At 41.0% G+C, this 14,832-nt stretch overlaps 1 protein-coding gene across 8 annotated transcripts in view; it reads right to left on the reverse strand.

The window, feature by feature from the left end:
* TSPAN4 (tetraspanin 4) overlaps nt 1–14,832 on the reverse strand; it is a 415,376-nt gene that overhangs the window by 53,289 nt on the left and 347,255 nt on the right. For all 8 annotated transcript variants that reach the window (XM_038139117.1, XM_038139111.1, XM_038139116.1 and 5 more), the window contains one exon: nt 13,212–13,403. In XM_038139117.1, coding sequence (XP_037995045.1) covers nt 13,212–13,274 — 63 coding nt within the window. In that variant the 5' untranslated portion in view covers nt 13,275–13,403. The remainder of the gene's footprint in view (nt 1–13,211; nt 13,404–14,832) is intronic.

The raw sequence follows: 14,832 nt of genomic DNA on the forward strand, positions 1-14,832 counted from the left end.
AACACTTTGCTGTGAGACTAAATGTGATATAACTGCTGGCAAACTCCAGACTGCTCTGTTTCCACTGCTTGCTGAAGTAATGCTTTCAGTTTGATGGGGGGCTGTCTAAGAAGGGGACAGTAGGATCATAGTGTGCCAGACCTGTTTCTCAACTTATCTCATGACAGGAGACAGAAGCTTCTTGCAAAAAGTTATTCAAATCCTTTTCAACAAACATGAAACTAGTAGGAAGACCTGAGAGCCAGCTGTTTCTTTTGAACAGTGATACATTCCAAAACAATTTTTGAAGTTCATGGCCTAGCAAATATATTGCTTACACCGAACTGCATACAAATTAGTATAACCTTCCTAAGAAACTGAACAAATAACTTCAACGGACAGCCTGTGCTGTTTTCCATCACATTTAAACAGCCTGCAAGGTGGACAGTTGGGCTTCTTTTCTGACAGACACTATGAAGTACAGCAGATGAGCAGGGCTCCTGGAAAAATGCTCCAGCCCTCCACCTGCACCAGCTCCCAGGATGAAGAGACAAAAGAAAAAAGAAATTTTTCAGCCAGTCCTTCCTCTGTAACATTAACTGCAAGTTTGGTATGGTGATGATATAAATGATACAAGCATTTTGCCTTTTAGTGAGGCTGGATCACTGATCATCTTTAATTTCAGTATTACATTTCACTTCCTAATCAATACACACCCCAGTAGAAGAAATTACAGACAATTCTTTGGGGTAAGATAGTTGGTCTTCATAGCCTGGAAGGATTATTAATTTATCTGCCTGGTCCTGATGTGTACATATATAACTTTGGTGCTCAAGAATGAACCGGCTCTGGCTGCTGGAAGACAGAGTCTCTCAGAATCACAGAAACACACACAGGGTGTCAGTGACCTCTGGGGACCGCCTGGTTCAACCCCTTCCTAAAAGCACAGTCAGCTAGACAAAGCTGTACAGAGCTGTGCCCAGTCATCTTAGGAGCATCTCCAAGGATGAAGATGGACAGTCACCCACAGACTCACTGGATACCTTTTCCCAATACTTGACTATAAAATGATAAAAAAATAACAAATATATTCTGGATATTCAATTGGAATTTCCTTTGGTTTTAACCTATGCTTGTTATCTCTTGTACCATCCCTGTGAATCCTTCCAAAAGCTCTATTTTCCTTATATTGTACTACAAAGAGTTGAAGACATGAATAAAATATACTCCCTGCTTTAATTTCTTAAGACAAAACAAAGCCAGCTCTCTCAGTCTGTCCTTGCACACCACGTGCCCCACAATCATCACAGTGACTCCCCACTGGATCCCTTCCCTTCTGGTATTCATGTGTCTCTCCTACTGGGGAGCTTTAAATTGGGTTAAGCACTTTAGATGTAGCTTTTTCTTATTCTGGAAAAAGGTGTCATTGCTTCTCCATGTCGAGAAATGTAAGGGAATGTGGGGCTTGGTATGGTCCAGCAAGACCAATTACTACATTTATCATTTTATTCTGATTTGAGACAAAGGTATATTTGAAAGATCTCTGCTTGACTTTTAGACTGTAATTTGATATGAACAGAAATACTGTCAAAGGTAACCTCACATCCTGTACACATCCTTCCCTTCTCTTCTCATCCTATTTTAATACTGAGGGTGTAAATAGTGTCTGTCCTTTTTGAATAAATTATGTCAAACCTTTACCTCCTGCCATGGAAAGAAAATGAGCTCTATCCCTGCTGAAACCAGGACACCTAAAAATTTGCAGAGCTCCCTTTTAAAGTCAGAAGAACTTAATGTATTTTACAGGAGACACACTTGACCTTGCTGCTGAAAATTTAAAGTTTTCCTCAAATTTAATATGCTTTGTAACTTTTCCATCATTTTATAATGGGTTATATTATTTATATTTAAATATTATTTAATGGATTGAGTGAAGATGTCTCATTACTATGGCTGGCATTGTTAAAACCTTTTATCTTCCTGCAGAAGTGTAGCATCTCCATGCCCAACCTAACTATGACAGCAGAAGCATCAACAAACTTTGATGCATTAGTCGAGCACCAAAAAGAGTAACACTGTCAGAGGTTCTGAATGCTATAAACTATTGACAAATTTACTGCATAATCCATACATTGGAAAAATTCAAGCCACCTAAAAAAAAATCTGAATCAATGCCACAATTGCCACTGAGATACTGAAAAAAAGAACTCCAGGTACTGAAAAACCACCCACTCTTTATATAGGTCCTGTATTTTTGCCATTGTTGGATCTGGCTTTGTAAGCAGAGCAATATGAAGTTCATCCTCAAGCATCTTCATGCTTCCCAGAATAGCTTTTTAATAACATATTGGTACTTGACTTTTTCAGAATAAAAGCTCACATGGTACAGATTTTGTCAGCACTCAAAAAAACCCAGTGAAACTTTCTTCCACTTTTGAAAGCAAAAGTGTTCAATGTATCAGTAGTTCTCACAAGAAGTTTGATTTAACATAATTCCCTGAAGGCATCTTGATCTGATATATTAATAGGTACTAGGAACATTACAAAAGATTCTCATTTTTTCTTTTTAAATTTCCTTTGGTTTTCTTTTCCAAGGTTCTGAGAAAGGAGAGGAGAACAGAAGAGAAAGTGCAGTGGGAATTGTATTTAGAAGTGACTTCCTCTGCAGACTGGAAGACTTGTACAGAAAAAGACAGAACAGTGAACAAGAAATGACAGGACAGTGCCCAGACTTCAACAATAACTGGAATTACAGTCAACAAAATCCCAGTGTATTAATCTACTACATGAACTTCAGAGCCAAAGGGAAAGGGCAGTTCGTTTCTACCAGTTTCCATCACAGTGGATTCTGATTACACATCCCAGTACCAAAGGTTTTGCTGACATGGTCTGAACACTCCTTTTGTTAGTTCCATGCACTTGCTCCTTCTTACCACTCTCTGCAGCACCACAAATGCTTCCTTTCGGTCCACAGCATTTCTACTCCTTGAATATTGGAGGATTTATGGTCCCATCTGAGCCCTCTCTCCCCCACGTTGTGCATATTTAGCTCTTTAAGTACTTCCTTGGAAGTAATTCTCTTTAGTCTCACAATCATTTTTTTCAGCATAAAAATGATAAGTTTGCTCATAAAGTGTAAAAAGGCAGTAATGTATATGAGCAAACTCACGAACAGAAACTCCATTATGAAAACGTCATGTATCTAAATTTGGTTCATCAGCTATTATTCTCTGAAAGCCTTAATGGCTAATTCATTCTGATTGTGACAAAGCCTTTCATGCCTTATGCCTGCTGGATATATAATACAGCTCTGTTTATGTTTGGACTATATATTTTATAAATGTGCAAAAACTCCTGCTGATCAATAAAGCTCAAAGAAATCTGCAGTAATTATTTCTGGGAAAATATACAACATATGCAGCCTTCACACATTAACAGTGTTTCATTTTAGCCTCATTACTGCTTTCAGTTGGAATCGTTCAGTCTTACTGCATTAGTGAGTGAGAGTTGAGAGACCTGATATTCCCATACTATGCATCAAAGGATTTTAAGTGGTATTTTATGACGTCTCAAGTATTTTTTCATATTCTACAAAACTGACTCAAAATCAATGAAGTGTCATCAAATATTAGCCTATCACAACAAAGGGTGGGTGTAGGCCCCTTAGCAGATCACAGATTCCTCAGCACTAATAAAGGTCTCACTGGCCTTTGACTTTTATAAGGGTTGCTTCATTTCTTCTGCAAACATAATGCAAAGGTGTGACATGATCTAGTGTGATTTTATACCAGTCAGGAAACAAACTCATCGTACTTGGGAAGTATGAGTGGATGAGGAAGAAAACAAAACATCAGAGTAGCTCTTTCAAGTCCCCATGCCACTCCACTCATGACAAAGCAGCTGCTTGAGTCCATCTAACACAGGTAAGGGATACAGCCAATACAACCAAAAGGCTCTGGCTTGGTTTAATCCAACCTACTCCATCTATGGTAATGTGGCACAATTTTCTTTTTTTCAGTGTCAAAACAGTGCCTAGAAACTGTGATGTATGTGTAAGTGAAGGAGATGGTGAGAAGAAAATGGGCGAGGAGAAAATAAAGGACAAGGTATTTTTTTTTCTCTGTATTTAAATTCTCCTGCTGGTTTTACCCTCAGTTTGGGGTTCTCAAACGTGCTACACAGAAGCAGCTGCATCAGATGTACGCATGTTAGTCTTGCAGTAGCTTAAAAAACGAAGAAGCATGCAGTGTAGTCTATCTAATTCTGCCTTTTAGCTGGTAATACTGAGGGTCTGAAATATCTATAACATCAAATCAACTCTGGCTGTATCTTGTATGGCATCAGTAATTTACACCAACTAGACTCCATTTCTTTACCTCCTGAGTTACATTTTTCTGAGGTTCAGGTAATTCTACTCCTTACAGAGAAAGAAGTCAATGTTGCTCTTCATTTTAGGTTGCATTACTAAGGTGGTTAAAAATAACAAAAGAATGACTGGGAATAAAAGCACACATGCTGCTTTACTAAGCCTATTGTGTTCTATCCAAGGAGATAATCTTATTATTAGGGAGAAAAAAATAGCAAATGTTATGCTCAAAAGTGACATTAATGTCTGGGCTGGCAAGGAACACACAGGTTACCTGTTATTTACTTTCAAAATGGGACTAATTCTGTTGTCTTTCAGCTCTTGCAGGTGATCCTAGGTCTGGATCTGGAAATGGCTCAGAGCCAGACTTCTTTTGAAGAACCTCTGGCACATGAGATTTGTTTGAATGCTGAGACAAAAGATGGGAGAAGGGACACTTTGTAGGTGACAGGAGCCTGCACAGACTGTCAGTGAAGCTGATATTGCTAGTAGACTTTAACCAACAGGGAGTTAGGAACTCAAACTCTGATGGCCATTTACACAAACAGATTAAATCTTCACCTGATCTAAATTAGTACAGCTCCCCTGACTCCTGCAGACTCTGGTGCTGCCACACTCTGTGAGGGCCATAAAACAGTGTCTTGGCACCACAAAAAGAAATGGGGACATTAGGGAAATGTTCTTCCCTGACCTAACAGGCTCCCCAGGGAAGTGGGTCTCCAAGCCAGTCAGAGTTTCTGCATGACACTCTTAGTTGTATGGTTTAGTTTAGTTTAGTTAGATAGTCCTGCAAGGAGCAGGTAGCAGGACTCAATGATTCCTATGGGTCCCTTCCAACTCAATATACACTCAATGTGTGATTCTGTAACTCAAAGCACATCAGGCATTAGTGGCATTGCATCAGTCTGTATCAGAAAATTAAATGTACCCTGTGAGGTAAGCCCTTCCCACACATTGACCCTAGGATCAAGTCTAAAACCAGGAGGGAACGAAACTTCATTCTTTCTCTCCTCAGTTCCCAGATCCTTTGATTAAGTGCTCCCAAAGCTGAAGAAAAGAAGGGAGGAAGGGGAGGACTCAGGGTCCATCCCCTCACAAGTTTCAGTACCAGCCAAATGGAAGAAGCTAAAAACTGAAAGACAAGGAGGAGCAGATTCTTCCTAATAGAGACAACCAAACTAGGGGAGATTGGTGCTCAGTACTTACAGTCCAAGCAGCCTGGAATTTCACATGCAACACAGCACTACACAGAGGAGTGTTATACATCATGTATAATGCTCTCAAGGTTGTATGTATGGCATCTGTCAGGTCTCTGCATCACTTGCTGCTGTGGCTGCAGCCATCATTTCCCTGATTTTGCTAGTTTGATTGCTAAAACACCAGCTCATGTGCTAAACCGGAATGAGAATCTACTGCTTGATCTGTAGCATTAAATTACTGAGATGAAGTCATTTACAGGCTGTTTCTTTCTCATTTAGTTGCTTTGAAATAAATTCTCTGTCACCAATGAAGTTTCAGCTGTCAGCTCTCTGGATCCAGTGATACTGTTGAAAACAGTAGGGTTTTCTGGTTTCCCTTTCTTCCTACTCATTAACTTTTTCCTCATTTTTTTTATGGCTGTTTCACTTACAGATGAGCTGGCTGGAGTTCAGAAAACTCTCAACAGCACAGTACAAAACACCATGGGCACTCATTTTCCCCTTGGATTATTCCATAAATGAGAATCTTTTGATATCTGGATAGTCACACAGCATCAGTGCATTCCACAGCTGGTCCTGACCTAATATCAAGTTTTAATTCTCATTTTATTCATCCCAGCAGCTGTGATGAACTACTTGCTTATTAACACAAAGTTATCATTTCAATTAAACTGAACACACAGATCTGCCTGTTAATGATTATTTTCCTTCCCCTTCTCATTAACCATTGTTTCAGCTTTTCTACAATAAAAATCAGGGTTATCCACAAATCAGGATATACCAGAATAAGGGGAAGTGGGTGTATCAAAGCCACTTTGTTAATCCTGTTAATTAACACAATTTTGTTAATGCTTGATTTGATGGAACATACCCAACCTTGGTGCTTTATAAGAAGGCAGCTGGCTTCAGATGATCAGAGACGAATCAGCATTTTGGCTATTTCAAGCCCTTTCCCCTTTCTAATTAATTCTTGTGGTAGTAACGTGTGGAGAAGGACACCCTCATCCTCTACCTTTTTTGATTAGATTATTGGCCATGCTGCATCCCAACCAGAGCAGAACAATGTGTTCTTAGAACCAAATCATTGGAGGGAAAAAAAAGTGCTACAAAATCTGAGGGTGAAATAAAGAACTACTATGAATCTTATTTCCTGTTAGGACACAGGTTATTATTTCAATTTCAAGTGTCTGGAAATGTATCTATACGTGTGTGCTGTAACAACCAAATAGAGATGAAAATCTTTCCTTCACACAGGGCCCCATAGTGGTTTTTACCAGTATTCCCATGATCTCCTGGACCAAAAGTAAGTCCCTACTTGCAAAAACATACGCACTAGACCATGTTCACAGATCCTATCCAGCAGCTTCTCTAAATGTTCAGTTTCACATTTAACTGAAGGCAGTGGTGCAATTAGGCTGATCAGCTCAGCTGGGACAGCCTACAGTGTTGCCCACGGAAAACAGCTAAGGCTGCCAATTATCATTTTCAACAAAACAAAAAATTGAGAAATAATTTTGCATTGGGAGTTTTATTTTTCATTTGGACATAATACATAAGAGAAAAGAAATAAGAATTATCATTACTATTATGGAAACATGGACTAAATGCTTTTTAAAGGTCACTGAAGCACACATCATGGCTAGATATGTTCTGATGTAATCACAGAAAGATGATGAAGGCACTGAGTTGAGATTTAGATAATTTGGGTTTGCTCCATGGCTCTCTCACAATCTCCCAGTGCAACCTAGGCAAGGCACTTAGATTCACTTTGCTGCAGCTCTCTGTCTAATGAGAATAATAATATTTTCCATTTGTCTTATCTAATTAGACAGTAAGCTCTACTGGTCAGGTACCTCTGCTTACCAGGAGTTTTATACAGAATGAACACCCTCATGGGCTGCCTACAGTATCCTACAGGGGATACTGTAATACAGGTAATAAATTACATAATCCATTGTGATTTAACGTCTGGCACTGAGACTTTTAACCTGGACTATCCATGGAATGACCATGAATGAATGACCTTTGTCAGGGCAAGCAGACAAATATAGATACTTGCTAAACACGTCCAAAAGGCAGAGAATTCAGGCAATTTAGCTCCTCAAATATAGATCTTAAGCAATTAACCTAAAAGATAATGTTTACACAGACCCTTAAGGATCAGCTGGGTCAACACTTGAGCACTGAAGTACTTAATCAGGCATAAATCTCTTTAGCATAGAGAAATGGTCTATTCAGGTGTACCTACAGCACCTGCCTGAAGTCAGCACTATCATCAAGCCACCACAACTGATTGAGTTTGAGTGGCAGAGCAAAGTGGTGCCTCAGCTCCTGCAAGGACCTGCCCTCAGCAGGAAAGCACAGAGCAGTGGGGTTAAGAGCACACAAGCCAAACATTTTGTTAAAAGTCACAAAGATGATGGATATGGCTAACAGCTCTGATGCACATCAGAACTGTATGGCAATTCCAAAGGGAAAACCAGCAAAAATGGATTCCTAATTTCGTGTCAAGATAACCCATAGAGATTTGCAGTACGGCCACATGATCCAGCAACGCAGGATCAAATACCTATGGAAAAACATCAATGGATGTCCATAAATTAACCTTCTCAAGTCAGACTCCTGGCTTATTATCTCTGTCTCTGGTTCAGGACACTGACCCAACCCATTAGAACAAAGCTGCCATTTTCTAACTGCAGCTGAGCTTGTAGCAGAGGGACATGAGTCATACAGTCTTGAGCAACAATACCTGCAGAAATGTTAAACAAGTCTTACTGAAGCCTGAAAGCACTGTTTGCCTATTTCATTCAACAATTTGCATCTATATTCAGATGTAAGATGATATATACCAGGTTGCACACTTATCTCAAGAATGCCTGTTGCTTTGACTTCCCTAGGGGAATCTAATAATAGAAAAGTTTATCTTCTTTCACATTGTAGCTGGAGCAAATGTGAATCAGCGCAAATACCCATTTTTTGTTCACTGACATCTTAGAATGACAGCTGTAAAATTCATCCCATCTATGTATTTTTGCAGAATGCACAGAATGGTTGATGTTTCCTTTTATTTTTTTTTTCTTTACACTCTTAGATTTTCATATTATTCTATTCCTCTGAATGCAGAGAAATAGGAATAGGCCTGTTTCTTAAGAGACTAAGGAAGCACTGACTTTACATTTTCCTGGCTATACATTGCTACTGAGTAAAGAATATCTGCAGTGGACACCAGGTAATTCCTTTCAAGTCAGTAAATCTTGAACTTTAGACTATCTAAACTCTCAATTCAGAGACTTAATGCAGATCCTCCTGACTACTGCACACAGCTGTGCTAAAACGTCATTTACAAACTGAATTTCACTTCTGCTTTTGATCTCCTTTTCCCACCTGTCCTCTACTTCTCAAACCACTGGGTCTGTTCTCCCTTCTTTCAAAAGTCATTGGCAAATGCCAGAGGTAAGTAATTACTAATATTCACACCTAACACCACAGCAGCCTAATACAAAGAGCTTACAGGTGTGCTCTGACAAACCAATATAAACATCACATATGCAGAACACAAAGATACATGATCAGAGTCTCATCTGCTCTGCATCTTAGTGTATGAAATGTAAATAGGCTGAAATGTCTCTCTGATACTGCTCACTTTTCATTCACTCAATCAAACTCTGTGGGAAATCTCATCCCTTGTCAGATCATCAAACAGTAGCACTATTCCTAAGGCAAGGCCTTCCACAAATATCCTGTGTCTACCATCACACAAACTTCTGGTCCTCCAATGCAGGTGGGCTGAGCTTCTCCCCAGTTCATTTTAGGATCCCCACAGTGCTCCACGCCTCCTGCAGGATCTCAAATGTCTTTCTCCAAACTGCCCACCCCAATAACAGCAGCATGTACCCTCAGCTACTAACTGCCATAGGCTTTCCTCTTTCTTCTGCTTTTAGGAAGCAGAGCAAGAAGTGCTCCTCTGTTGTATGGGAAATTTGTCTTTCCAGTCCTTTCAGATCAGACTTCCAACAACCCCACATGAGGATGAGGTGCACTATGGGAGATATGAGTAAGCTGAGGTCCAAATTGTTCTTGGTTAAACCAGGCCTGACCATGTAGTTTGTGGGCTTAAAATGCCACAAGTGTCTTCAAGGAGATCTTACGGATGTGATTTCAGAGTGGGTTGCAACAGGAATACAGCACAGGCAGAGCATTGACATCATCTTTACTACTATCTGTGGTCATACTTAACATCCCAAGCTTTCTGCCATGCTGTGTGGAGCCAAGGAACAGGCGAGGTCAGTGAAAACTGCTACTCACTCACAAACACACAGAAATGCTTTGCTCAGTGGAGTGATGTCTGATCTCACATATGCAGGATATAACATAAGTATCTGCAACCCACCATGATAACATCCCTAGCTATTCCCCCAGCTTGGTTTATTTCACTTGCTCCTTTTTTTGTTCACTCCAAGCCTCACTTCATCAGACTATTGTATACAGACTGCTGAAACATACAATGTATGCAACATTCTAGCTTCTACTTCTTGCTTTCCTTTTCTTTGCATTTCCATTAATAACTTTTCCATGCTTTTAAGACTGCCATAAATAAGTTACAACTGCCTGCAGACCTTGTTAACTCCTGCCTATCCCAGCTCCCTAAGTATGTTCAGTGCTCTGAGTAAACCTGGTCTAGTGAAAGGTGTCCCTACTGAGCTCAGGGGAGTTGGAATTAGATGATGTTTAAGGTCCTTTCCAACTCAAACCATTCTGGGATTCTAGTGCTGGGGCTCAACAAATATCAGGAGGTGAGGGCAAATTACCCAAAAGCATTATCTAGGGACTAGTGCAACACAACCAAACAGCCTCCATCTTCCCCTCTTAAACACCTGTGCAAACAGACTTCAGCTGCTCCATTTCTACCTTCAAAGCTCCTATTTCCAAATGGAATAAAACATTACAAGAAGTTAGCTGAAGCAAGTGCTTCACAGGAAGATATGGCAGCTGCATCACACACCAGCTAGACAACTTACTCTGTGAGTGGCTGTCACATTTGTGGCAATGCCTTCTGGAGATATAAACTCAGTTCCAAAAGCAATCTTAGCTACTACCAGGAGCAAGGCCAGATGTTAAGTGGCAGCCAGGGAGATGTTGAAAGGAGTGTAAGGACTTGATCCAGGAGCAATTGTTAAACACCGTGTGTGTCACAGACACACAAGGCTGGGAACACTTAGGAGCTTTCCCTTTACAATTTAGATGGTAAATCCTATTGCCAGCCAGCTGCAACAAAACATTCCTCTTAAAAAAGCAGACAGGGCATTTTCAGGGCTGTTTAAAAAACCCAGAGATATTCTGGGAAGACATAATTTTCATTGTGGCAGAACACTGTGTTGGGAACACCTGTGGAATCAGAAAAAGATAAATGAATGTAGCAACCACACACCCTAAGAGCAACCATGGTTTGATATTCAGCAATTTCTTGAATGAAGAATGTGTTTTGCTATCTGTGTTACCTAGAAAAACGGGAGCTGGCCAAAACCAAATGCCCCAGCTCTAAACTTGAAAGCATTTTCAAACACAGGTCAAATAGAACCAGCAATCTGAGGAAAGGAAGACTAAGGACAAACCAGCATGGTAAGGCTTTGCTCCCAGAAACAGGAGCTGCTACCACCATCCATTTCTCTTCCAAAGACATAGGCACAACAAAACCAACTCAGAAGAGCTCAAAAATCTCCCTGGTACTTACTGACAGTGAGAAAGTACCAATGCAATGCAATGTGGAAAGTTACTCTAGACCAAATAAAAACTGAATTCAATGTGGACTAATGAAACTGTATTTCAACCCTCTACAGTTGGGCTTATTCAGAATTAAAGTAGCTATAATCAACTCTAATATAATTCAATTTTGAAGAAAATTGAGTAAAATAGAGGCCACACTGAATAGCTACAGTACTGAAAGGTAAGGACAGGCAGACAGAGTGAAATGTGGGCACCAAATCAGATCAAGCTTCCCCATTCTCCTGTGCAGTGAGTTCCTAAATGAATTTGGATTCCTTTGCATTACTTAACTTGATCCATCAAGTACAGCCCTTATGTCAGGCACTGAGGGACTCTGGATTCTGAGTGCTGTGCATGTCAGCAGGAGCAGTACCTGCAAGCATTTCCATCTCCCATGGATGCCCAGCTGGGGGGGCTGAGCGCATTCACCCCACCTGGGAAATGATGGCTGATTAAGGGAGTCTCTGCCCTTGCCAAAAGAACAGATGAAGGAAAAAGAACCACAAGAGATAAAAGCCTTAAACTCTTCCACTACTGAGGACTGCCTGCCAGATCCTGACCTGATCCTGACACACAAGCAGGCACTGCTCACTGCTGTCGCCTGGGCTAGGCCTTCAGGAAAACACTGAGTAGGTGATTAATTTTGCACATATAAGCTATACCATTAGACTTTGCACCCTGTGGGCTCCTGCTGTATTGGCATTGAAGCTGTAATCCATTACATCTGTCTGGGCACACACTTCCTCCACAAAGTGTGTATTTATAGGACTGTTAAAAATGTCAAGGACTTTCAGCTTCAGATTCTGACTTCAGCCTTCCCAGTTTAGATTTTCACTCACATAACTGCCTTAATTTCCATTTATATTGTTCATTTAGTTTCAAGCCACATACATGGCTTTTACTAGCCTAGACTGACTAGCTCTGACTGCCTAAAAATCAGCAGAAACAACTGATTAAGGCAAGGGCCTGGAAAAAGTCCTCTATTGAGGTTTGGAATCTCAGTTACTTAAGAGATTTGAGGGTTTGTGTGCCTTAACTCATTCTGGGAAAAAAAATTATATGTGAAGCACAGTAAGGAACAGCCTTTTACAGAGGCATCACCAGATGACCAGCTGAACCACAGCTCCTCTTCACTCTGAGGTTTGCCAAACCCCCCTAGACTTGAGCAGCAAGATCACCTCACTTCCTAGTCCTCAGCTGAACAGGATGCAAAATACACACTAACACCAACTACAGAAGGTATCCACTGCTCCTAAGTTTCACCTTCAAGTGGCATCAAACTGCATTTTGATATACCAGGGATGTGGCTCAAGCTTCTGTGAAATCATGGACAGCTGGCACTTTATTAAACTTTGATTTCACTGCAGTCTCCTTGAGCTGGCACCTTTGCCTCCTGACATCTCAGCTTTTGGAGAGTTAATGGTTGGAAAAACCAGCATTGTCAAACCTGACGGTCTTAATTTTCAATTTAAACCAGAATCAACCACTTCAGAATCAACCTGTTTCCTGCCTGCACTGATGTCTCTGCCCTGGACTTCAGATAATCAGTGCCACTAGGGCAAACATTTGGAATGGATTGCTATCAAACTTGAGTGGAAAACAATTTAAAGATACACTACAAAAGATGTCTTCACAAAACTCTTCCTCTTTTCTGAAGAGCTCAAGGAAACCTCCACCACCACCACCACTAACAATTCCCTCCCTGCAGGTCTCATCCTCCATGGACAGCGCGGTCAGGAATGACCTGCAGCTCCTCGAGTGATTATCAAAGCCTGTTTCACACACCACTCACGTCTCATCTGTGTCGAGTGGGCAGCTTCTGTTGGGATGCAGGTCACTGCAGCATGCATTGCAAAAGCACCGGCATCACAAGACAGCAAACACTGCAGCAGCTCAATACTCACACTCAGCAGGAGGCACTTGTTTTCTTTGATGGCACCTATGCAGCCCACGAAGCCAATGATCATGACAAACGTCCCTGTGACGATCAGCAGGTTGGCAGCTGACAGGGATGGGAAGGAAGAGGACAGGGTGGCAAAGTTCCCTTGGGTAACAGCCAGCCAGATGCCCACACCAAGGATTCCACAGCCTCCCAACTGGGAAAAGAAAAAGAAACAAAGAATCTCAGTTATTGTATCCAAGCAACCCCAGATATGAAACCACGCCAATATGGCAGTGGAGCCAACCAGCAGTCACACCTAGTAAGAAATGGTTTCTCTTTATGACACTTTCATTAGGAAAAACAAAGGAGAAAGAAAAAAACAAATATAGAGAAGGCATCAGTAAGATGCAACACTCAAAAAGTCACAGATTTCCTAAATCAAAGACACAACCTCCAAACCAGGTCTTTTGCTCTCTAGTTAAAAAGCAGACACTGAGTAAAGGATAAATTCCCAGAGGGTCAGCTCTTGAAAGGATTGAAAAAATCCCTGTCCTATTTAGGAGCCTTAGAGAACTGCCCAGAATGGCCGAAGCATTTTCGATTCCCCATTCTTCCAATCTCAATACACTGTCTCATCCCTGACACATGCCATAAGCAAACCTTGCCAGAGCAGCCCCCTGCCAGGACACCTCATATTCCTTAGATCCTGTCTAAGGTCAAGCCTCTCCTGGAAGCAAGAGAGCATTTGGAATGTAAGGCAAAGAGGATTTTGCATCATTATAGAGTCACACAGCACAGCATCACTTAGGTTTCTTTCTTTCCTGCTCTCCCTTTAAAATAACCAATTTTTATTGAGTTTATAATTGCACTTTATTATCCAAATCAATTAAAGGCTTGGAATGAAATTGTGTTCATAGAGTAGTAAGCCAGACATATGCAGGAGCATATCCACTAAATACCTGCATAAAGTGGATGAACATAAGGCAGCTCATGAACCAGGGAGGGAAAAAGATAGAGCTAATCCTGGGGCAGAGCTAAACCTCAGAAATGAAACACAGAGGAGAAACACAAAAGCCAAAGCAATTTCTTATACTAATTACTAAGGTTGTCTCTTAATGCCACTGAATTCCTCCCCAAATAACAGGCAATAAAGGCAGCTGTGTTTTAAGGCAGCATTCCTCACCCCAGCTGCAAACCAGCCTGTTTTGTTCAGAGCTAAGGAACCAAACTATACCTCACTTCAGTGCACCTCAGCTGTACCAACCTGTGTGTCTCCACTGAGAGAACACAAACTCCAAGAGACTGGGACACAAATCGCCTCATTTAGGAGTCTTTGCATATTCCAGGCATCCCCACATCACTGTATTCAACCTTTCACAAGTACCCTCTTACAAGTGCCCTGGAGGGACAGTCCATGCCCTGTCCTGGCACACTGGAAATACCTCCCCCCTCTATTGCCACTCACAGAGCATGATCGTTCACACTGTCCAAAATTATTAAAGAATAACCAAGGGAGTGGAGGGGGAAGAATACCTAGAGAAGGTAACCCACAGAAAATCATTTAGGCTAAGGGAGGGGATATAAAGAAAAGCTATAATCAAAGCTATCATCACGGCCCTAGGGAAAAAAAATAGAATCATAAT

This window comes from Motacilla alba, chromosome 5 (genome assembly GCF_015832195.1).
Source record: "Motacilla alba alba isolate MOTALB_02 chromosome 5, Motacilla_alba_V1.0_pri, whole genome shotgun sequence".
Classification (NCBI taxonomy): Eukaryota; Metazoa; Chordata; class Aves; order Passeriformes; family Motacillidae; genus Motacilla; species Motacilla alba.